Consider the following 23836-nt stretch of genomic DNA (forward strand, 5'->3'; position numbering starts at 1 on the left):
GTTAATTTAGTCAATCATCTTTAAAAGAGATTTAAGTAGGGGCACCTGGATGGCTTAGTTGGTTAAGTGTCCAACTTTGGCTCAGGTCATGATCTCATGGTTCATGACTTCAAGCCCTGTTTTGGGCTCTATGCTGACAGCTTAGGGGCTGGAGCCTGCTTTGGATTCTGTCTCCCTCTCTCTCTGCTCCTCCCTGGCTCACACTCTGTCTCTCAAAAATAAATAAACATTTAAAAGAGATTTAAGTAATACAAAACATTTTTTTTGTATTACCCATATTATATTGTATTATCCATATAGTTACTGTCTGGTGCTCTTCATTGTTTTGTATATAGATCCATATTTTAATCTGGCATTACTTTTAGCCATTATGTCTTCAAATGATTTTTTTCTGTTCCTCCTCTTCACTTCCTTGATTCTTATTACTTATATTTTAGGCTGTTTCAAGTTGTCCCAGAGCTCATTTTCTCTCTTTGTATTTCTTTCTTTACCTTTTTCTTTTTTCTTAGTAATGTCCATACCCAACATGGGGCTTGAACTCTTGACTCTGAGATCACAAATTGCTTGTTCTTACAACTGAGGCAGCCAGGCACCCCCTTTATTTCATTTTAGATAAATTTTATTAGTGTGAATTCAAGTTCACTAATCTTTTAAAAATTTTTTTAATGTTTGTTTTTTAATATTTTTTTATTTATTTCTAGGAGAGAGAGAGAGACAGTGTGAGCAGGGGAGGGGCAGAGAGAGAGGGAGACACAGACTCCGAAATAGGCTCCAGGCTCTGAGCTGGCAGTCAGCACAGAGCCCGACGCGGGGCTCGAACCCACGAACCATGAGATCATGACCTAAGCGAAAGTTGGACGCTTAACCGACTAAGCCACCCAGGTGCCCCTAAAAAATTTTTAATGTTTATTTATTTTTGAGAGAGAGAAAAAGAGAAACGGAGTGCAACCTGGGGAGGGGCAGAAAGAGAAGGAGACACAGAATCTGAAGCAGGCTCCACGCTCTGAGCTATCTGCACAGAGCCTGACATGGGGCTCAAACTCACAAACCGTGAGATCATGACCTGACCGAAGTCAGACGCTCAAACAACTGAGCCACCCAAGCGCCCCAAGTTTACTAATCTGTTTTTCTGTAACATTTAATATGTTGTGAATCCCATCCAGTGTGTATTCTTTATCTCATACATTGTACTTTTTCTCTTTAGATGTTTGATTTTAGTCTTTTAGATTTTCCATACCTCCATTTAATTTTTTCAATGTATGAGAATCAGTTATAATAACTCTCTCTGTGTCTTTTCTGCTCATTCTGATATCTCTGTCAGTTCCAGATCAGTGTTATTTGATTACTCTCGTTAGGGCTTGTGTTTCTCTATCTCTGCATATCTGTTAATGTTGTTGTTTTTTTTTTAAAGTTTATTTATTTATTTTGAGAGAGAGCCCGAGCGAGCAGGGGAGGGGCAGAGAGAGAGAAAGAAACCTAAGCAGGCTCCAACTGTCAGCACACAGTCTGTTGTGAGGCTCAAACTCACAAACTGTGAGATAATGACTGAGCCAAAAATAAGAGTCAGATACTTAATCAGCTGAGCCACCCAGGCGCCCCTTACCTGTTAATGTTTAATAGGATGCCTGACATCATGAATTTTATATTGTTGGGTGGTGGATAATTTGTATTCCTATAAGTCTTCTTGAGCTTCTGAGATGCAGTTACTTGTAAACAGTTTGCTCTTTTTGGGTCTTGCTTTTATGATTTGTTCTTTGGGTTCTGAGCAGATTCAGTTTAGGACTAATTATTTCCACTCCTGAGGCAAGACGTCTCTGTGTACTGTATCCAACCTCTTGAGAATTATGAAGTTTTCCAGTCTGTGTAATGGGAGTAGGCACTTCTCCCAGCAGTGCCTAAGCAATGGGCACTGTTTTTTCTAAACTTTGCAGATGGATTTTCTGCCAGCCTCAGGTGGTTTCTTCACACACATGCACTGATCACTACCCTGCTGAATTCTCGAGAGGAACCCTCTACAGATCTCCCACATTGTTTCTGTGCAACTCTGTCCTCTCTGGTGTTCTGTCTTGAAGGACTTTCTGCTCTGCCTCCTCATCTAGGGAGTCCTCTCAGCTCTGCCTTCATTTCTTCCTCCCCACACCATGGCCTGTAAACTCTCTAAAGGCAGAAAGTAGGGCCAGTAGTAGAGCTCACATTGTCTCCTCCTTTCAGGGATCTTCATCCTTCGTCCTTCATTGCCTTATGTCTAGTGTCTTGTAAACCATTATTTCATATATTTGTCCAGTTTTTATGGTATTCCAGTCTTCAGGGTAAATCTTGGCACAAAGTGAGTGTCATCTCTCTGTATCTATTTTATATTGAATTACCTTATTGTAGTCTCTTATTGTTTTAGTGGTTTTTAGTTGATCCTCTTCCAGTTTTCCAGGTTATACAATAATGTCATTGGGAAATAATAATTTGACCTTTGAATTTTTTTTATCTTTAATATTTGTCTTCTCTGTGATTGTTTAAGCTAATGTGTCCATTATTTAATGTTTATTTATTTTTGAGAGAAAGAGACAGAGCATGAGTGGGAGAGGGGCAGACACACACACACACACACACACACACACACACACACACACACAGAATTGGAAGCAGGCTCCAGACTCTGAGCTGTCAGCACAGAGCCCAGTGCAGGACTCAAACTCACAAGCAGTGAGATCATGAAGTCAGAGGCTGAAGTCAGAGGCTTAACTGACTGAGCCATCCAGGCGACCCTCATTATACAATTTGTTTAAGAATGGGTGTTATGGGGGTTCTTGGGTAGCTCAGTTGGTTAAGCATCCAACTTTTGGTTTTGGTTCAGGTCATGGTCTGAAGGTTCCTGAGATCGAGCTCCATGCTAACAATGCTGGCTGGGCCTGCTTGGGACTCCCTCTCTCTGCCCCTCGCCTGCCAATGGACTCATGCTCTCTCTCTCTCTGTCTCTCTGTCTCTCTCTATTTCTTTTTCTCAAAATAAATAAACTTTTTTAAAAAAAGAGAATGGGTATTATATTGAATTATGTCCTATTTTTTGTTTATGTTCTTTAATGACAGCTCAGAGCCTGATGCAGGGCTTGATCTCATAAATGATGAGATCATGACCTGAGCTGAATTCAAGAGTTTCACACTTAACTGACTGAACCGTCCAGGTGCCCTGTCCTATTTTTTAAACTATGCAGTTGATTTTATTACTTTTCTGATTATATCTATTGATATAATTAATTATATGAATAGATTTCTGTTACTATTTTGAGTTTTGACCTATTATAAAGTACATAAACCTGTTTTTTCTTAATTTTTCTCATTGTTTTTCCTTTAGGGTCTTTTCTTTATCTTTCATTTATTTAAATTTTGTAATTATGTGCTAAAATTAATGGATTTTAGGGGCACCTGGGTGGCTTAGTCGGTTAAGCGTCTGACTTTCACTTAGGTCATGATCTTGCGGTTCGCGGTTCATGGGTTGGAGCCCCGCGTCAGGCTCTGTGCTGACTGCCAGCTCAGAGCCTGGAGCCTATTTCAGAGTCTGTGTCTCCCTCTCTCTCTGACCCTCCCCTGCTCACGCTGTCTCTCTCTCTCTCCCCTAGAAATAAATAAAAATATTAAAAAAATAAATAAAATTAATGGATTTTAAAAAACATTAACTAATTGTGCTAGGCATATGGAAATGTAATTCTGTCCTAAGGTTCTGGACCTTTTTGCGGGGTAGAGAGCTGTAATAGTTTTTTGGTTTTGGATTTTTTTTTTTAATGTTTATTTATTTATTTTGAGAAAGAGTTGGGGGAGAGAGAGAATCCCAAGCAGGTTCCATACTGTCAGCACAGAGTCTGATGAAAGGCTTGATCCCACAGACTAGACCAGGAGACCATGACCTTAGCTGAAAGCTTAACTGACTGAGCCACCCAGGCACCCCTTGTTTGTTTGTTTGTTTTTTGTAAATTTTTCTTTTGGATGTATTCTTTTTTTATCTTCCTATTACCTAAGAATTAGAACTTCTACAGTGATCTTAATTTCCTTTTCTTTCCTTTTCCATTTGTTTGTCCCTTTTGAATACTTACTGGGATAGTGTTCTAGTTTCTTTATTTAAAAATTTTTTATATTCCTCTAGCTTTGTAAATGTTCTTGGATATATAAGCTCCTCTTCTTAATATTTTGATTCCTTCTTCATTCTCCTGTGTTTGAACTTTTCTGCATCTCCTTGCATTGCCTTTATGGCCACTGAGTTCCTTTTTATGTTTGTTTTGGTCTTGCTTCTATTTGGTGACATTCGAAACACCTGATACCTCCCATTCACTATCTTTTCTAGGAAATTGCAGTGTAAACCAGTTTTCTAGCTTCCAAATTCTTATTATCACTTTAAACCTGTTGTCTCCTTTCACCTTACCTTGCCTTTTTTTGGTTTTTTTAAATTTCAATTTTAGAGGGTTTTCAGGAGGTGTTAGAAATAAACACATTTATTTAATCTGCCATGCTTAACCAGAAGTCATTAATAACATTTCTTTTGTGCTCTTCATCTTGGAATTATTTTAAACTGGTAAATTGTTCAGTTGTAGTTTTTCAAAGCTTGAAAGTTAGATGCTATTCCAAGTATACATTTTTCTCTTTGGTGTTTGCTTCTTGAAATTTTTGTATTTAAAGACTTATGTGTTGGCTCAGTTGGTTGAGTGTCCAACTTCGGCTCAGGTCATGACCTCGCGGTTTGTGGGTTCGAGCCCCACATCAGGCTCTGTGCTGACAGCTAGCTCAGAGCCTGGAGCCTGCTTCGGATTCTGTGTCTCCCTTTCTCTCTGACCCTCCTCTGTTCACACTGTCTCTCTCTCTCTCTTTCAGAAATAAATAAAACATTAAGAAAAAAAAGAAAAAAGACTTATGTGTAGGTCTGTTTATGAGACTGATATGCCAAAATATTTAAAACTTGAGAGGTTAAGTTAGCTCATCCTGCAGCTTTGATATGTTAACTATAAATAGGATCTTTTTTCTAATTACTTATTGCTGGTATCAAAGAAAACTATTGATTTTTATGTGCTTTTATATCTGCTTATGTAACTAAACTCTTGTTAATTTCAACAATGCGTAGTCAATTTTCTTGGATTCTCCAAGAAGACAATCATATTTTTTTACACATAGTGAAAGTTTTATTATACTGGTGAGGACAGTGTAATGCTGTGTAGTAGTAGTAAAATATCTGAGTGTAAATTTCTACTAAAAACTAAGTGACCTATTTTAAATTAAGTTTAATTAGAGCAAAGCAAACTGTTTTGGATTGTCTCTTTTTAAAATTAATTAATTTTTAAGTTTACATCCAAGTTAGTTAGCATATACTGCAACAATGATTTCAGGAGTAGATTCCTTAATGCCCCTTATCCATTTAACCCATCCCCTCCTCCCAAATCCCTCCAGCAATCCTCTGTTCTCTCTATTTAAGAGTTTCTTATGGTGCTTGCTTCGGCAGCACATATACTAAGAGTTTCTTATGTTTTATCCCCCTCCCTGTTTTTATATTATTTTTGCTTCCCTTTCCTTATGTTCATCTGTTTCATGTCTTAAATTTCTTTCTTTTTTTTTTTATGTCTTAAATTTCTAATATGAATTAAGTCATATGATATTTGTCTTTCTCTGACTATCTTCACTTAGAATAATACCCTCTAGTTCCATCCACATAGTTGCATTGCCCAGTTATACTCCATTGTATATGTATATCACATCTTCTTTATCCTTTCATCTGTCAGTGGACATTTGGGATCTTTCCATACTTTGGCTAGTGTCATTAGATTTGCTATAAACATTAGGGTGCATGTGCCCCTTCGAAACAGCATATCTATTGGACTTTTTACAAGTGTACTTCCATCAAAGGTATCCAGTTGGGGCTCCTGGGTGGCTCATATGGTTGGGCATCTGACTCTTGATTTTGGCTCAGGTCATGATCTCATGGTTCATGGGCTCGAGCCCCACTTTGGACTCAGCGCCAACAGCATGGAGTCTGCTTGGGATTCTCTCTCCTCCTTCTCCTCCTCCTCTTCCTCCTCCTCTTCTTCCACCTTCTCTCTCTCACCCTCCCCCTTGTACACACTTTTTCTTTCCTTTTTTTCTTTCTCTTTCAAATTAAATAAATACATGTAAAAATGTCCAGTAAAATGTATCGCATATATATATGATATCCATTATTCTATAATAACAGTACATTAGAGACTTTCCCAACCCTTAAAATGATTTCTCATCCAAAGTCTTAATGGCTACCATATTTTCCATGAACTTTCAAAAAATAATCTGTCCAAAGTATAGAGAACACACCTGATGCTTCCATGGCTTGGCTTAGTAGCAGAGTTCAGTTTCTCAAAGTTTCTGCTACTTTATCTTATGAATGGTTCTTCTTTTGTCAGGATATAGTTCATAATAACATTTATTTGTTATCACTTCTTTTCTATTCTCTTTACAAAAAAAAAAAAATTAGCAAAACAAAATAATTTGGAGGTTGCTTAACCTTTAAAAAGGAATTCAAGGGTAATTAAACATTTTTGTGCTCATTTTAGTTATGCTTTATAAAACCAGTTCTACTTCCTTAAAAAAAAATAATGAAACGTGCCTGGAAAATATTATATAGTACCATGTATATCCCAGCATTAGCTATTAAGAAAAAATTGTCAACACCTTAAACAACCAACAATAGAAGATTATTTTTTTATTTATTAATTTTTTAAGTGTTTATTTATTTGAGAGAGAGAGAATACAAGCAAGGGAAAGAGAGAGAGAGAGACAGACAGACAGACAGACAGCCAGCATCTGAAGCAGGCTCCAGGCTCTGAGCTATCAACACAGAAACTGACATGGGACTTTAACTCGTGAACCGTAAGATCATGACCTGAGCCGAAGTCAGACCCTCAGCTGACTGAGCCACCCTCGTGCTCTGATTAGTTAAGTTATTGTACTTAATATATACCTATCTGATGGTGTAATATTCAGTCATTAAAAATAATTTTTTAAGAAACAAGTATATGGGAAAATGTACATGTTCCAGAAGATAGAGAAAAATAGGACTCATAACTCGTTATAAAATGCATCCAGGGATAAATGGTTGCAAAGAAAAGTTTGTATGTTAATGAGCTTAGTTTATTTTCATTATTTTCCAGATTTTTCTACCATAAATTTATTTTCCTAATTTTTCTACCATAAATGTATATTAACATAGTATAATATTCATAAGGTCGTTTATAAAGATAATTTAGCAGTGAAAAGAAACAGTTCTTAGGGGTACAGAGACTAGAATTCTAGTCCTGCCTTTGTCACATACTACCTGTGTGTGACCTTAACATTTTGTAGCCTTGGTTTCGTCATTTGTAAAATGAGTCTCACGGGATACAATTATATAAGGTGTTTCACAAATATAAGGAATTATTAGCACTTATCTTTTGTTGGCAGATAGGTGGCCTATTTCTAAATGATCTACTTCATACATTTGGGCAATTAGAGAAGGAAGTAAACAAAATTTGCATTGATGTGTGGAGTCTAGTGATACTTGTCAGTTCTAACCTTGCAGCCTTGAAGTATCAGTTGCTTCCCGGTTATGCTAAGGTCTTAAAGAAAGCTGGAACTGAACAAAGACAGATAACATCCTGAAAAGGAATCCCCTTATTGACTGTTCTCAGATATGTTGTAAAATTTGTATGAGCATGATCTGTGTGAAATGATGAGGGTCAGGTGTTTAGAGTCAAACATATAGTAAAATACATAAGCTGTTGCAAATACAATCATATATATATGAAAACAGTATTATTTATCACCTTATATGTTCATTGGTAATATCACCCTAAATAGATGTGTTTCCTTAGTGACTTGAAAAAGGAGGGCAAAATGTAAGCCAGTCGGTTATGACGGTCAATTCTAAACAGTTTAGATTTTGCACCTGTGAAAGCTTTTTTATTTTATTTTTTCTGTTTGCCAGTAAAGACACCGGGGAGAGCAAAATCCTGATTTTATCCTGTTTGTTCAATGCTTATCATTTTGCTTACTGTCTTTTGGTGACTGTTCTGTTTCCAGCTGTCTAAACATTTTCTCACATTCCTGTCAGAAATGTGACTTGAGCTAAGATTCAAGAATTGTAGTGTCCACTCCCTCATTGTTTATTACTTCCTCAGCACACTTTTACTTAAGATTTGAAGTAGGTGAACCAGCAAGCATTATTCTATTTTAATCCAAATTATAGGAGGGATACTTCTCATTAAATAATGGGATCATCTTTTGATACCCCAGATTCTATAAGTGCTTAATCTTATGATACAGTGGAATTTGGAAAGTAGACATTTTAACTGGAGGTTAAATTTCCTTTGAATTTAAAATCCTTTGAAAATTGAAACCTCAAAAAACCTTTAACATTCTTGAAATTTTAAATCCTTTGAAAAAGCATTTCTATACTCAGTTGTGTGAGCTACGGCTTATTTTCTGAATACTTGTATATTCATTTCATTGAGAACACAGCATCAAAATTTCCTATGAAGTATTATTTTACTGATATTTTTAAATGCATAATGTAATTCCTTTACTGCTGTAATTTTATATGTGAAATAAGAGATGTCACATATAATCAGTGTCTAGTTGACTGTCTTGACAGCATCTTTGTGCAAAATTTAGTGAAAAATATCTGACCAGGCCTCCATGACTTACCATTACTGTCTTAATTGTGGTCACATTAAGTTAGTTTTGAAGAAGTACTTACTGAATCTGAAAAATGATCCTTGGAATTTCCCAGAATTTTTATTGTTAATACTTTTTTCTTATCAGAGTTTAACAGAATTCCCTTTATAATTTAAACAATGCGGCCATTTAAGTAACTAAGGAGATCTTAAACTGTCTCAGTGAACCGTAAATTTTTAGATGTGGATGAAGGTCTTGGGAAATATTAAGGGTGACTTTTCTCCAAAGAACCTTTTATATTTCACCTTCAAGAGATCAAATTAATCACAATAATACTATGGAAATTTTGGGTTATCCTATAATATTTTCATTATATTCTGTGTTTATATAAAGTACTTGAGAAAAGTGAGCATGTTAAGAGTTGGTTCTGTTTTTAAGAAAGCAGCAAAATATTTGTTCATTTAAGTAATAGACCTACTTACTTGCTTATAAAAGTTATTTGTGAACTCTGTTCTATGATGATACCTTTGAATTGAAAAGTCAGTATATATGATAGGATTAGAAATAACTTAAAGAGATTATGCTTAATTCTTACTAGAAACCTATAGTTTCATTTAAGTTTTGTGAAAATATGTAGTCATTCTTTAGTGAATAGCTTTTAATGCCATTTACCATGCCTAATGAGAAGCCAATGAATTACAGACTTCTAAGAGAATGGTTTTAATTTGTTATTAATTCACAGAACATATTCACTTTGTGTCAGAACAGTTGTTTGTAGAGCAAGTGGAAGTGATGATTCAGGCAGTATCCTGATACTATTTTATCCCTCAAGCTCAGGCATCTCTTTCTTGATGTGAAACTCACTTTAGAAAATGATGTACCTAGGGGCACCTGGGTGGCTCAGTTGGTTAAGTGCCCAACTTTGGCTCAGGTCATGATCTCACAGATCATGAGTTCAAGCCCCACATCAGGCTCTCTGCTGTTAGTGTGGAGCCTGCTTCTGATCCTCTGCCTCTCTCTCTTTCTGCTTCTCCCTAGCTCTCTCCCTCTCCCTCCCTCTCAAAAATAAATAAACATTAAAAAAAAGAGAGAGAGAAAATGATGTACCTAATTCTGAAAAGAAGTTTGTTGAGAAAGATTAAGAAGATTTTGAAAGACACCTCTGGGTTTTGTTGTAACCTGATAGAACTCCCTCGTTCCACCAAGGAGTATACTTTTCTGCTATTCAAATAGCTTCAGTCATGCATAGGAGCACATGTACCCCAATGTTCATAGCAGCACTCTCCACAATAGCTAAAACATGGAAAGAGCCTAAGTGTCCATCAACAGATGAATGGATCAAGAAGATGTGGTTTATCTATACCATGGAATACTACATGGCAATGAGAAACAATGAAATCTGGCCATGTGTAGCAACATGGATGGACCTTGAGGGTGTTATGCTGAGCGAAATAAGTCAGGCAGAGAAGGACAAATATCATATGTTTGCACGTATAGGAGGATTAGGAGGAACTTGACGGAGGAACAAGGGGGAGAAGAAGGGCAGAAATGGTGGGGGAAAGGGAGAGAAGCAAACCATGAGAGACTCTTGAATGCTGACAAAAACTGAGGACTGATGGATGTGGGGGGAGGGGGGGATGGGCATGGAGGAGAACACTTGTGGGGATGAGCACTGAGTGTTATGTGGAAACTAATTTGACAATAAACTATTAAAAAAAAAACAAAAACAAAAACAAATAGCTTCAGCCAGGGTTAGTTACGTGTTAATACCCATTTCACTAATATAGGAGGTTTTACACTTTTGGTCCTCACACTTTATACTCTTACAAATTATTGAGTATCTCCAAAGAGTTTTGTTTATGTAGTTTTATGTATTCATTTACGTATTGGAAATTATAACTAGAGGAGGGCCTGGGTGGCTCAGTTGGTTAAATGTCCAACTCTTCTTGGTTTCAGTTTAGGTCATAATCTCACTGTTGTGGAATCTCGAGCCCAGCATCAGTCTCTGCGCTATTTTAGAACCTGCTTGGGATTGTCTCCCTCTCTTTCTGCTCTTCCCCAGCTCTCTCTCTCTCTTTCTCTATCTCTGTCAAAATAAAGAAACATTAGTTCTTGGACACCTGGGTGTCTCAGTGGGTTAAGTGTCCAACCTTGGCCCAGGTCATGATCTCACAATTCGTGAGTTCGAGCCCCACATCAGGCTCTGTGCTAACAGCTCAGAGCCTGGAGCCTACTTCAGATTCTGTGTTTCTTTCTTTTTCTCTGCCCCTCCCCCATTGGTGCTCTTGCTCACTCTCTCTCTCTCTCAAATATAAATATACATTCTTAAAAAATAAACATTAAAAAAGAAATAACTAGAAATTTTTAAATAATTTATTCATTTAAAATCATAACAAGCCATCACATATTAAATAGCATATTTTTATGGAAACATAACTATACTTTCCAAAACCAAAAAATAGGGAAAAGAGTGGTATTGTTTTATATTTTTGTAAAATTGTATCATTGATATTGGCTTACTAAAAGACAGCTAGACTCTCATGCCTGCTTCTGCATTCAAGCTCTTGCAATATGTTGTTTTGGTTAAAGCATAGTAAGAAAGTCAGGTCTTACAGATAATGTAGTTGGAAAAAGGAAGAATATTTTAATAGCCTTTTCATATAATCTTGGAAACTCTTACTTAAATACTATACCAAAGCTCAAGCAATAGTAATTTTCTAAAAAATTAGCTACAATGTGAAATCTATAAACACATCAATGACCTTTTCATACTGTTACGTTAAAACCTGTTGAGGGGTGCCTGGTGGCTCATTCAGTTGAGTGTTTGACTCTTGATTTCAACCCAGGTTATGATCCCAGGGTTGTGGGATTGAGTTCTGTGTTGGGCTCTGCCCTGAGCACGGAGCCTTAAGATTCTCTCTCTTTCCCTCTGCCTTTCTCCTCCATTCACATGTGCATTCTCTCTCTCTCTCAAATTAAAAATATAAAAACAATCTGCTGGTCTACTTAACACTTTGAATGGGTCTTTTAACCATGCATGATTTTATAGTATTATACCTTGGTCATTCTGCAGTGATATGGAATCAGTGAGTTATGCGAATTTCCAAATATTCACATATATTAATATATAATATTTTAAATATTACATTAGTTAATATTACTGTCACATTCATCAGAAGTGCAAAAGCTATGGGACTCATGATAGTGCCTGAAAGCTCATTTATCATTGGTAGCACATATCTCAGATCTTTCTCTTAAAATGACAGACCCACTTCATTTACTGTGCAAAAATGTCTGCCAAATATGTAAATCTGTATAAGGATAGTTGTCAGTTGTTCTTTCCAATAAAAAAGGGTGTTCTTGAAAAAAAAAAAAAAAGGCAGCTAGTTCAGCTCACAACTTAAACAATTACACAAGTAGTTTTTTTCCTAAACAACTATCATACTTCTGTATACACCAGAAGTGCTTTATATATACTGTGAAACACAGAATATTTTAAAAGTCGGCATGGAGGAGGGCACTTGACGGGATGAGCACTGGGTGTCATATGAAAACCAACTTGACAATAAACTATTAAAAAAAGAAAAAATAAAAAATTGTATACTCAAGGGTCAAGTTATAATGAAATTAAAATATTTATTTTTCATCAAGGACATTTTAAACTGAAACTGGCTTTTTTAGAAAAAACTGCAAATGTGCAGCTATGAAGAATACAGCGACTACAAGTATAGTTTGGGGCTTGCTGCATTCATTTTTATTAAGGTGCCATCAGTTTTACCCACAATTACTTTTGCACCATCAATGGTAAATGTCAACAAAGTGAAAGAAACCACTAATTCTTAGTATTATTATGAAAATAGTTTTGACCACTGGGGCTGCTATGATTCTGTGTGACACACTTTGAGGGCTGCTGTCCTGGAATATGAATTCGTTTTGATGGCCACAAGAAAGCCTTAAGGTCATGGAATTTGGGTAGATGGATTGTTGAAGAGAAATATACACATAAAGAAAATGACAAGCCAACTTTTCTGTACCAAATTGGTAGAATAGATAATAAGTTCTAGGGAAATAGATAAGAAGAGGTTGTTATATTATAATAAAAATGTATAAAATGTTTTTGGAACACAGTAGAGGAACTTCTTGATTCTTGGGTCTGGAGAATGCTGGAGATACTGGAAAGTTACAGAGAAGTCTTCATAGAATAAATGCTATTCAAGTACTCAATAAATATTTGTTGAATAAATTACTATTTTGAAATAAAAATGTAAAGAAAAATGTTTTCACTTACTTGCTAATTAGTGTGTTTTTAAGTTTGTCATGCTAGTCCTATGACATCTGCTTATGGAAATGAGTCTGGTAGAAGTTTTCTTTTGGTAGAGAAGTTCTGAACACAATTAATGTCTCTCTCCAAATGTAAGCAATTGTCCAGATCTCCTTTTTAAAAAAATTTTTTTTTTTATTTCTGAGAGAGAGAGAGAGAGAGAATCTGAAACAGGCTGCCAGCCCAGAGCCTGACACGGGGCTCGAACCCACGAACCATGAAATCATGACCTGAGCCGAAGTCAGATGCTTACCCAACTGAGCCATTCAGGTGCCCCTAGGTCTCCTTATTTGATGTCTCTTTAAACTCAGTCAAGGATGCAATGGGGCAATGAAAGGAGGGGCAAGTTTTGGAAGAAACTGATACAGAGGAGAAAGAAACTATTGTAGATATGATAGCAGACACTGAGGTTGGATCCAAGTACGTAAAAATCACAAGAAGTCATGTTTACTTCACTGAATTATATGGCAAGGGCTATCCTGAGCACTTTGCATGTGTTAACTCATGTAGACTTCCCAAGAAGACTAGCAGGGAGGTACTAATAGTCTACCTTTTATGGATGAGGAAACTGAGGCACTGAGAGGTTAAATAAATTGCTCAAGATTACAGTTTTTTATCAAAATAACATAAGTAATCGGGCACAGAAAGCTGCTGTATTGGTGAACTCATTTCTATTTTTGTTCCATCTCTTTAATAATACTGCTAATCAAGATAGCTTTTTATCTTCAGATTTTTGAAAATGGACTTTACTTTTTAAAGTAGTTTTAGATTCACAGCAAAATTGAGCAGAAAGTATTAAGAATTCCTATATACTCCTTGTTCCCAAAATCAGCCTCTCACACTATCAATATCCCCAACCACAGTGGTATATTTGTTACAATTGGTGCTTAACCGACTGAGCTACCCAGGCACCCTGATATTTGTTACAATTGATGAACCTATATTGATTGACACATCATTATTACCCAAAGTCCATAATGTACATTACCATTCACTCTTGGTGTTACACATTCTATAGGTTTTGATAAAAGTATAATAGCATGTATCCACCAATATTGTATTATGCAGCATCATAATGTATATATTATTATACAGTATCATGAAATTATACATATATTTTTATGCAGTATTATACAGGTTCATTGCCCTTAAAATCCTCTGTATTCTGCCTATTCAGGTCTACAATGCCTTCAATTTCAGGTAAACATTTACCTTTTTGCTGCCTCCATAGTTTTGCATTTTTCGGAATGACATGTAGTTGAAATCATACCACATATTATAGCCCTTTTGGATAGAGGTCTTTTACTTAGTAATATGCATTTAAGGTTCCTACATGCCTTTTCATGGTTTGATAGTTCATTTCTTTTTAGCACTAAATAATATTCTATTGTCTTGGATATCCCACAGTTTATTTATCCTTTCACCTATTGAAGGACATCTTGGTTGCTTCCAAATTTTGGCAGTTATGAATAAAGCTGCTGTAAACATCCATGTGTAAGTTTTTGTGTGAACATATGTTTTTAACTCCTTTGGGTAAATACCAAGAAGCATAGTTGCTGGATTGTATACTAAGAATATGCTTAGTTTTGTAAGAAAGTACAATACTGTCTTCCAGAGTGGTTGTCCATTTGGCATTCCCACTAGCAATGAAAGAGTTCTGTTGCTCTACATCCTTGTCAGCATTTGGCATTATCAGTGTTTTGGATTTTAACCATTATAATAGATATGTAGTGATATCCCATTGTTATTTTAATTTGCAATTCTGTGGTGACATAGGATGTTGAACATTGTTTCATATTTTTTTTCCTGTGTATCTTCTTTAGTGAAGTATTTCTTCAGATCTTTTGCCTATTTTTTGAGTTGTTCATTTTCTTTTGTTGACTTTTAACATTTCTTTGTGTATTTTATTTTATTTGATTTTTTTATTTTAGAGAGAAATAGCAAACATGAGCAGAGGAGAGAGAGAGAGAGAGAAAAAGAGAGAGTCATAGAGGGCTCCATGCTCAGCACAGAGCCCAACATTGGGCTCATTCCCACTAATCTGGGATCATGGCCTGAGCCAAAGTCAAGACTCAGGTGCCTAACCAACTGAGCCACCCAGGCACTCCAAGATTTCTATGTATATTTTAAATACAGTATTTAATATGTCTTTTGCAAATTTTTCTCCCAGTCTTTGGCTTGTTTTCTCATTTTCTTGACAGTGTCTTTCACACAGCAAAAGTTTTTAATTTTAATAAAGTCTAGCTTATCAATTATTTCTTCCATGGTTCATTATTTTGGTGTTCTATGTAAAATGTTATTGCCGGGCGCCTGGATGGCTCAGTTGGTTGGACGTCAGACTTCGGCTCAGGTCATGATCTCACAGTTCGTGGGTTCGAGCCCTGCATTGGTCTCTGTGCTAACAGCCAACTCAGAGTCTGGAGCCTCTTTCAGATACTGTATCTCCCTCTCTCTCTGACCCTCCCCTGCTCACGCTTCTCTCTCTGTCTAAGAAATAAATAAAACATTAAAAAAAAATTTTTTTTTAATGTTATTGCCAAAACCAAAAGTCATCTATATTTTTTCCTATACTATCTTCTGGGAATTTTATAGTTTTATATTTTAACATTTAGATGTATGATCTACTTTGAGCTAATTTTTTATGAAGAATGAAAGCTCTATTTCTAGATTATGATTATCTGGTTATTTCAGCATCATTTGTTGAAAGGATTATCTTTCTTCCACTGCATTGCCTTTGCTCCTTTGTCAAAGTTGACTTTGTTTATGTATACTATTTCTGGTCTCTCTCTTCTGTTTGATTGATCTGTCCTTCTTTCATTGATACCACAGTGTCTTGATTACTTAGCTTTGTAGTAAGTCTTTAAGTCAGATAGTGACTTTGTTCTTTGGCTTTATTCTTTTCCAGTATCATGTTGGCTATTCTGGATCTTTTTCTCTCCATATAAACTTTAAAATCAGTTTGTCAGTATCCACAAAATAACTTGCTGGGATGTTGACTGAGATTGCATTGTACTATTGATCAATTTTGGAAGAACTGATACTTGACAGTATTGGGTCTTCCTATCTATGAACATAGAATATCTCTTTCTTTAGTTCTTTGAGTACTCTCATTAAAGTTTTATAGTTTTTCTAATATAGATCTTATATGTATTTTGTTAAATTTAACTTCAATATTTAATTTGGGGGCAGTGTAATGTAAATGGTGATGTATTTTTAATTTCAAACAGCACTTATTCATTATTGACATGTAGGAAGACAGTTGACTTTTGTAAATAAACTTTGTATTTTGGAATTTTGCTGTACTTGTTTAATTAAATTCAAGAGTCTTTTTGTTGATCCTTTCAGATTTTCTGTATGGGCAATCATGTCATGTGAAGACAGTTATATTCCTTCCTTCCCAATCTGTGTATCTTTTATTTCCTTTTTCATTTTTGTTTTGGTCTAATTGCATTAGTTAGGACTTACAGTACAATTTTGAGAAGATGTGGTGATAAGGGACATTCTTGCCTTGTTATTAGGGAGAAAGCTTCTAGCTTTTTAACATTAAGTATGACATTAGCTGTAGGATTTTGGTAAATGTTCTATATCGAGTTAAGGAAATTCCACTCTATTTTTAGTTTGCTTAGAGTTTTTATCATGAATGGCTATTCGATTTTTTTAAATGCTTTTTTCTGCATCTATTGATATGGTCATGTTATTTTTTTTTCTTATCTGTCTTCTTGATGTGTATATTTCCAAATGTTGAAACAGCTTTGTGTAATTGAAATAAATTCTATTTGGTTGTAGTTTATAATTCTTTTCCTACATTGTTGGATTCAATATGTAAGTATTTTGTTGAGAGTTTATGCATCTATGTTCATGAGGGGAATTGATATGTAGTTTTATGATGATTTTTTTCCCCCCTGTTTTTGCCATTTGGGTAATACTGCCTTGGTAGAATGAATCAGGAAGTATTTCCTTTGCTTCTGTCTTCTGGAAGAGATTGTATAATTTCTTCCTTAAGTGTTCAGTATATTTCACCAGTGAACCCATTTGGGCCTGATGCTTTTTGTTTTGGAAGGTTATTAGTTATTGATTCAATTTATTTAATAGATATAGACTATTCAAATAGTTTATTTCTTCTTGTGTGAGTTTTATCAGATTGTGCCTTTCAAGGAATTGATCTATTTCATTGAGACTGTCAAATTTGTGGGCATAGAATTGTTCAGAGTATTCCTTTATTATCTTTTAATGTCCATGGGATCTGTAGTACTGTCTCCTCTTCAATTTATAATTTAGTAATTTGTATCTTTTTCTTTTCTTAGCTGGAAGAACGTTGTTGATTTTAATGATTTTTTCCTCAAAGAACTATCTATGTTTTGTTGATTTTCTTTATTGATTTTTGTTTTCAATTTCATTGATTTCTGCTCTAATTTTATTATTTCTTTTCATCTACTTACTTTGAATTTAATTTGATCTTCTTTTTATAGTTTCCTAAGATAGAAGCTTAGATTATTGATTTTAGATCTTTCTTCTTTTGTAATATACACATTCAGTGCTATAAATTTTCCTTTAAGCACTGCTTTTGCTGAATCTCAAAAAATGTTGATAAGATGTATTTTCATTTTCATTTAGTTAAAAATATTTTTAAATTTCTTTTGAGATTTTCTTTGACCTATGTGTTACTTAAAAGTGTGTTGTTTAATCTCCAAGTTTTTTGGGGGAATTTTTCAGCTATCTTTCTGTTACTAGCTCAGTTCTTTTGTGGTCTAAGAGCATACATTTTATGATTTCTGTTCTTTTAAATTCATGTGTGTTATGTAGCCTATAATGCATTTATCTTGATGAACAAGATATCTTTTTCATTGTATTGAATTAAAGGCTCTTAGATTGATGAAGGATTTTAAAATAATTCTGTTTCCCACCAGCAATAGATAATTAGCACTTTATGTTCAACTCACTTCATGATTTGTTCTAAAGAGGGAATGCTTTTCATTTATCGTGATTTGTTCCTACATCAGCCAATCTATGTCTCATAATGAGTGGGATCTGTGGAAAATCCAGGCTATCCTCATAAAATGTGTATGTACATTATACAAAGTGTTCTATTTCATAAATCTACTTTAAAAAATATAGTGGCTGAGGTAACACCACATTTGCTGGAATTTTTTTTTTTTTTACAATGGGGGATATTTACCATTTCACAAAGATTTATAAATAATAAATTTTCATTATATTTTTAGAATGTGACAGTTTTTTTCTCTTCCTTTTAGTTTTGTCAACCTGGTGGATGGCAGCTGTCCAGAGAGAGGAAGCAGCCAACATTTTTTGTGGTGGTCCTGACAGATATTGACTCAGATCGACATTACTGCTCATGCCTAACCTTCTATGAGGCAGAAATCAATCTTCAGGTACAACAACTCTTTTAGTCAGACTACAATGGAACAACATTTAGGAGTCTTTTTTTATAACACCATATTTGTTTTTATGACACCATTTGTTAAACTGTAAGTTTAAGTTCTTTGAGCTACTTTAAAAAGACTGAGGTACTATACTGTTGAAGAAGAGAGAAAGAAGGTAAACTTTGTTTTATTTTTTAAATTCTTATTTTAATGTTTATTTATTTTTGAGAGAGATACAAAGTGTGAGCAAGGGAGGGGCAAAGAGGGAGACACAAAATCTGAAGCAGGCTCCAGGCTCTGAGCTGTCAGCACAGAGCCCAATGTGGGGCTTGAACTCATGAACTCTGAGATCATGACCTGAGCTGACGTCAAACACTTCTCCAACCGAGCCACCCAGGTGCCCCTTAATTGTTTTCTTTTAAAATATTGATCATAATCTGAGTATTTCTAAGACTAGCATATTTGTAAATTGGTATATTAGGAACATTTGTATCTCCTCATGGAGAAGGTGTGATTTTTCCTGTTCTTTTCCTGAGCGATCTTTCACAGAATGTAAAGCATTTAATCAGAATGTTCATAAATCACCAATCACAAAGCTTGATATTATTGTTTAAGCACCCAAGTAAATGTCAACTCATTATTATTAACGGTGGGAGTATCAACAAGACAGGACTGAAATTCACAGGCTAGAACCATTGAAATGAAAAATACTAGGTTTATCAAAGAGTATTTGTTGGGGTTCTTAGTTTCAGATAACTGGACCTACTTTCTCTGTGCATAAAAGAATTTATGACAATGTATTGCATAGCTTATGTAATTTCTTGGGTGAGGGATGAGCAGGGAACGAATTTTGGGTACTAGGAATTGCCTGGCTTGGGTCTGTTTTAGTAGAAAGCATACTTTTTCTACCACTGACCACTTGCCACTTAACGATGTTGGGTACTAGACCATAAACCTTTGTATGTTACCCTAAAAATCTAATGTCATGTGCAGCTTAAAGCAGACTTCTGCTTTAAATCTCATATGCGTTGTTTCCTTGTAGAAGTCAGATTGCCTGTAGATCCCCCCACCCCAGAAAAGGAATCAGAAAATCTCTTTGTTTGTTTTGATTTCAAACTCTATAGTACAAGAAGGAGACTATAAAAGAGTTTTAAGTGAGCCAGTCTGCATTATCTGCAGTACTTTCTGGTACATGCAGATAAATGAGTATCACTGCCATGGAAAAGGACTCGCTTTTCTAAAATGGCCTCACAAAGGAGCTTTTGTTGTTTGGGTTACCTTAATTAAACTCCAATAGCTGAATTTTCTAGATGCAGAAATCTGATTTTGCAGTACAAGAGGAGATAAATCACCTTTCAAGACACAGACTTATATAATCCCCATTCATTAGACTGATGTATTAAAACCAGCATGCTAGTTTGTTACTTTACAGTGGTAAATTAAAAGATTATATAAAACAGAATATGCACCATGTATATTATAAATACATTCTCCCTTTGTTGTCAGATCATTGTGGGAAGCCATATCAAAATCTGAAGTTGGTTGTGGAATCAAACTAAGGAATACTTTATGTCAAATATTTAATGCTTGCTAGACTAATACAACCTCTTGTTTATATTTGAAATTAGCCCATTGTTTCTATGTTGTCAGTGGGGACAGAAAACTTAGAAGTTGTTGACAATAGTCATTCCTGGATAGTGTTTGAGTGGATGTTTCCAACAGATAACTAGTTAAATTCCCATTTTTGATCAATTCAGTTTAAAACTATTCTCCAGCCAAGAGCCTCTCTATGTCTTTTAGGTGACCTTTCATTTTTATGTTGATCTTCAGAATTTAAGTTGGTTCTGAGAATGCAGTAGCAGTATTTTCTTTTATTTCTGTATTTTTGACAATACCTCTTTACAACTCCTTAGAAGTGTCTGGTGAAACTAATTATTCAAGTTCTTCCTCCTTTCTCCTTCCTTATGAACCCTTCTTGCCCCCAAATAACTGACAGAAAAATAATACATTAAGGCAGTGTAGGGGGTCCTGCATTGTCTGTGGTGACATAGCAAGCTCCTGAACTCACTTCCTCCCACAGACACACCAGATCTACAGCCACCATAGAGTGATTCCCTCTGAAAAAAATCTAGAAATGAGTTGAGCAACTCACATTGAGCAAACAAGAAAATACCCATACTGAAATAAGTAGGAAAGGCTGAGACAGACTCTCACCACAAACCCCACCCCTTGCATAGCAGCATGAAACTGGGAAGGAATTTACAACTTCCAGTTTTTCCCTTAGTCTTAAAAGATTTGGACCCAATATCTAGCCTCAACTTTAAAGACTTGCTCCTGAGGGATGGGCACCCAAAACACCTAACTTTCGCTGCTCCTTTAAGAGGGCACTTGTTGGGATGAGCACTGGGTGTTATATGGAAACCAACTTGATGATAGACCATAAAAAACAAAACAAAAAAAAACCCCACCTAACTTTGAAAACCAGTTGGTCTTATGTCCCTCAGACCCATCAAACAATAGCAAACGAAGAAAGAGTTCTTCACAGTTCTTCACAAGAATTCACAGTGGCTATGCCCCCAGGACTCAGCATGGAGAGAACAGAGAGAAATGCCCACTTCTCAGTCTTGAAAGACTCCCGTTGGCAGACTTTAAAAGCTGCCTTAGGGTCAGGTCTCTAATTTAGCATATCTTTGGGGACATTACTGGAGACCATGAAGGCTGGCAGTTGCCATCTCTGTGATGGCTCTCTGGCCCTCTTCACTTTACCAGTTTTTCCCTGGAAAGAATTTGTGCACATGTCTGCACTTCAGATTTGCAATTGCTACCCAAGGAATGCACCCTCTTAATCTCCTGACTCTGGGTGGGGGTGGGGAGTCAGCAGGGCTTAAGCTGTCAACTCCCACAGGGCTATAGCAAAGAAAAAAAGTTCTTAACTGGCCAACTGGCCTTCTCCACCCAGGACGCAGTGAGAAGGAGCAGACAGAAACACCCATATCTAAGTCTTTCAATGAAAGAGATATATTTGCATACATTAAAAGTTGCTTCCTGGGGCGCCTGGGTGGCTCAGTTAGTTAAGTGTCTGACTTCAGCTCAGGTCATGATCTCACAGTCTTTGGGTTCGAGCTGCCTGTCAGGCTCTGTGCTGACAGCCCAGAGCCTGGAGCCTGCTTCGGATTCTGTCTCTCCCTCTCTCTCTGCCCCTGCCCTGTTTGTCTCTGTCTCTCAAAAATAAATAAATGTTTTAAAAACTTTTAAAAATAAATAAAAGCTGTTTCCTGAGAGTATGACTTTCAGTCAGTCTGACTCTAGTCGCTGAGACCCTTCTCTTTGGGACAGTGAAAGATCTTGGCATACCCTCAACTACAGGAAGCACTAAGAATAAGGTAGGCTGTTTGGACAGTTACAAAGGTTTAAGAGACAGCCAAGAACTATGGCAAGATTAAATGATAAGGTTCATCTTCCCACAAGAGGCCACTTTTTCAAAACTAGGAGAGGTGGCTGTTTAATTGAATACATAGAGACTAACAAAGAGAGTCAAGGAAAATGAAGAAATGGAGGAATATGTTCCAAACTAAAGAATAAGATAAAAGCTCAGAAAAAGGAGAAATGGAAATAAGAGTTTTATCTGATAAAGAGTTCAAAATAATGATCATAAAGATGCTCCCTTAGCTCAGGACAAGAATGAATGAACAAGGGTAGAATTTTAACAAACAAAATTTAAGAAATTAAAGTCAGAGCTGAAGCATATAATAACTGCATTGAAAAGTATCATAAAGGGATTTAACAGCAGGGATCAGTGAACTTGAGGACAGGGCAGTAGAAATCACCCAATCAAAAGAGCAAAAAAGGAAAAAGAATGAAAAAGAGTAAACATATATTTAAGGATATAAATGATAACATTAAGTAGACCAGTATTTATGATTTAGGTATTCCAGAAGGAGAAGAAAGAGAGAAAGAGGCAGAAAACTTATTTGAAGAAGTAATGGCTGGAGGCGCCTGGGTGGCTCAGTTGGTTGGGCGGCTGACTTCGGCTCAGGTTATGATCTCATGGTTCATGGGTTCAAGCCCTGCATCGGGCTCTGTGCTGACAGCTGGCTCAGAGCCTGGAGCCTGTTTCAGATTCTGTGTCTCTTTCTCTCTCTGACCCTCCCCTGCTCACGCTGTCTCTTTCTCTCAGAAATAAATAAATTTAAAAAGTTAAAAAAAAATAAAAAAGAAGTAATGGCTGAAACCTTTCCTAACATGGGGAAGGAAACAGATCCACAGATCCACAAAGCCCATAGAGTTTCAATAAAGATGAACTCAAAGAGACCAACACCAGGACACATTATAACTGAAGTGTCAAGAATTAAGGACAAGGAGAGAACCTTAAAAGTAGAAGAGAAAAGCACCTTGTTCATAAAAGGGAACCCCCATACTTATGAGCAAATTTCTCAGCAGAAACTTTGTGGGCCAGTAGGGAGTGGCAAGATACATTCTACTAAAGATACTCCACCTGACAAAAATGTCCTTCAGAATTGATAGGGAAATAAACACTTTTCCAGACAGGCAAAAGCTAAAGTTCATCACCACTAGACTGGCCTTATAAGAAATGTTAAAAGGAGTTCTTAAAGCTGAAATGAAAGGGTACTAATTAGTAACAGGAAAACATATTAGTATAAACCTTACTTGTGAAAAACACCTAATGTTGTGAAGATGGTAGGTTAATCATATTTATTGAAGCTTAGTTTGAAGAAAAAAGTAGTAAAAATAACTATAACTACAAAAATTTGTTAATATATAATCAAAAAGAAATAAATTATGACATCAAAAATGTAAATTAGGTAAGGGGGATATAGAATGTAGAGCCTACAATACATTCTAACATAAGTTGTTATCAACTTAAAATAGACTGTTAGAAATATAAATTTTTTTATGTAAACCTCATGGTAACCACAAGCAAAAACCTATAGTAGATACGATAAAAATAAAGATAAAGGAATCTAAGCATATCACTACAGAAAAATATCAAATCAGAAAGGAAGAGAATAAGAGAAGAATAAGGAAACAACAGAATTACAAAATATCCATAAAGCAAGGGACAAAATGGCATTAGTAAATACAAACTGATGAGTAATTACTTTACATGTAGACAGATTAAATTCTCCAAAGAGTTAGAGTGGCTGAAAGGATTTAAAAAACTAAGACCCAACTACCAGAGACTTTAGGTTTAGGGATAGACACAGACTGAAAGTGAAGGGGTGGAAGAAAATATTCCTTGCAAATGAAAACCAAAAGAAAGCTACAGTAGCTAGGCTTGTCAGACAAAAGACTTTAATCTAAAAACTCTAATAATAGACAAAGAAGGTCATTATATAATGATAAACTAGTCAACTCATCAAGAGGATATAACAATTATAAATATTTATATACCCAACACAGAACACCTAAGTAAATATATTTGCTTATATTCTTTATAGATCTACCATTTTTGTCTTCTAGTA

General features: G+C 35.7%; 1 protein-coding gene across 2 annotated transcripts in view; it reads left to right on the forward strand.

Moving 5' to 3' along the window:
* Positions 1-23836, forward strand: part of SBF2 (SET binding factor 2) — a 499779-nt gene that overhangs the window by 187906 nt on the left and 288037 nt on the right. For both annotated transcript variants that reach the window (XM_077769129.1, XM_077769130.1), the window contains exon 3: positions 18225-18362. In XM_077769129.1, coding sequence (XP_077625255.1) covers positions 18225-18362 — 138 coding nt within the window. The remainder of the gene's footprint in view (positions 1-18224; positions 18363-23836) is intronic.

This window comes from Crocuta crocuta, unplaced genomic scaffold (assembly GCF_008692635.1).
Source record: "Crocuta crocuta isolate KB4526 unplaced genomic scaffold, BGI_CrCroc_1.0 scaffold255, whole genome shotgun sequence".
Lineage (NCBI taxonomy): Eukaryota > Metazoa > Chordata > Mammalia > Carnivora > Hyaenidae > Crocuta > Crocuta crocuta.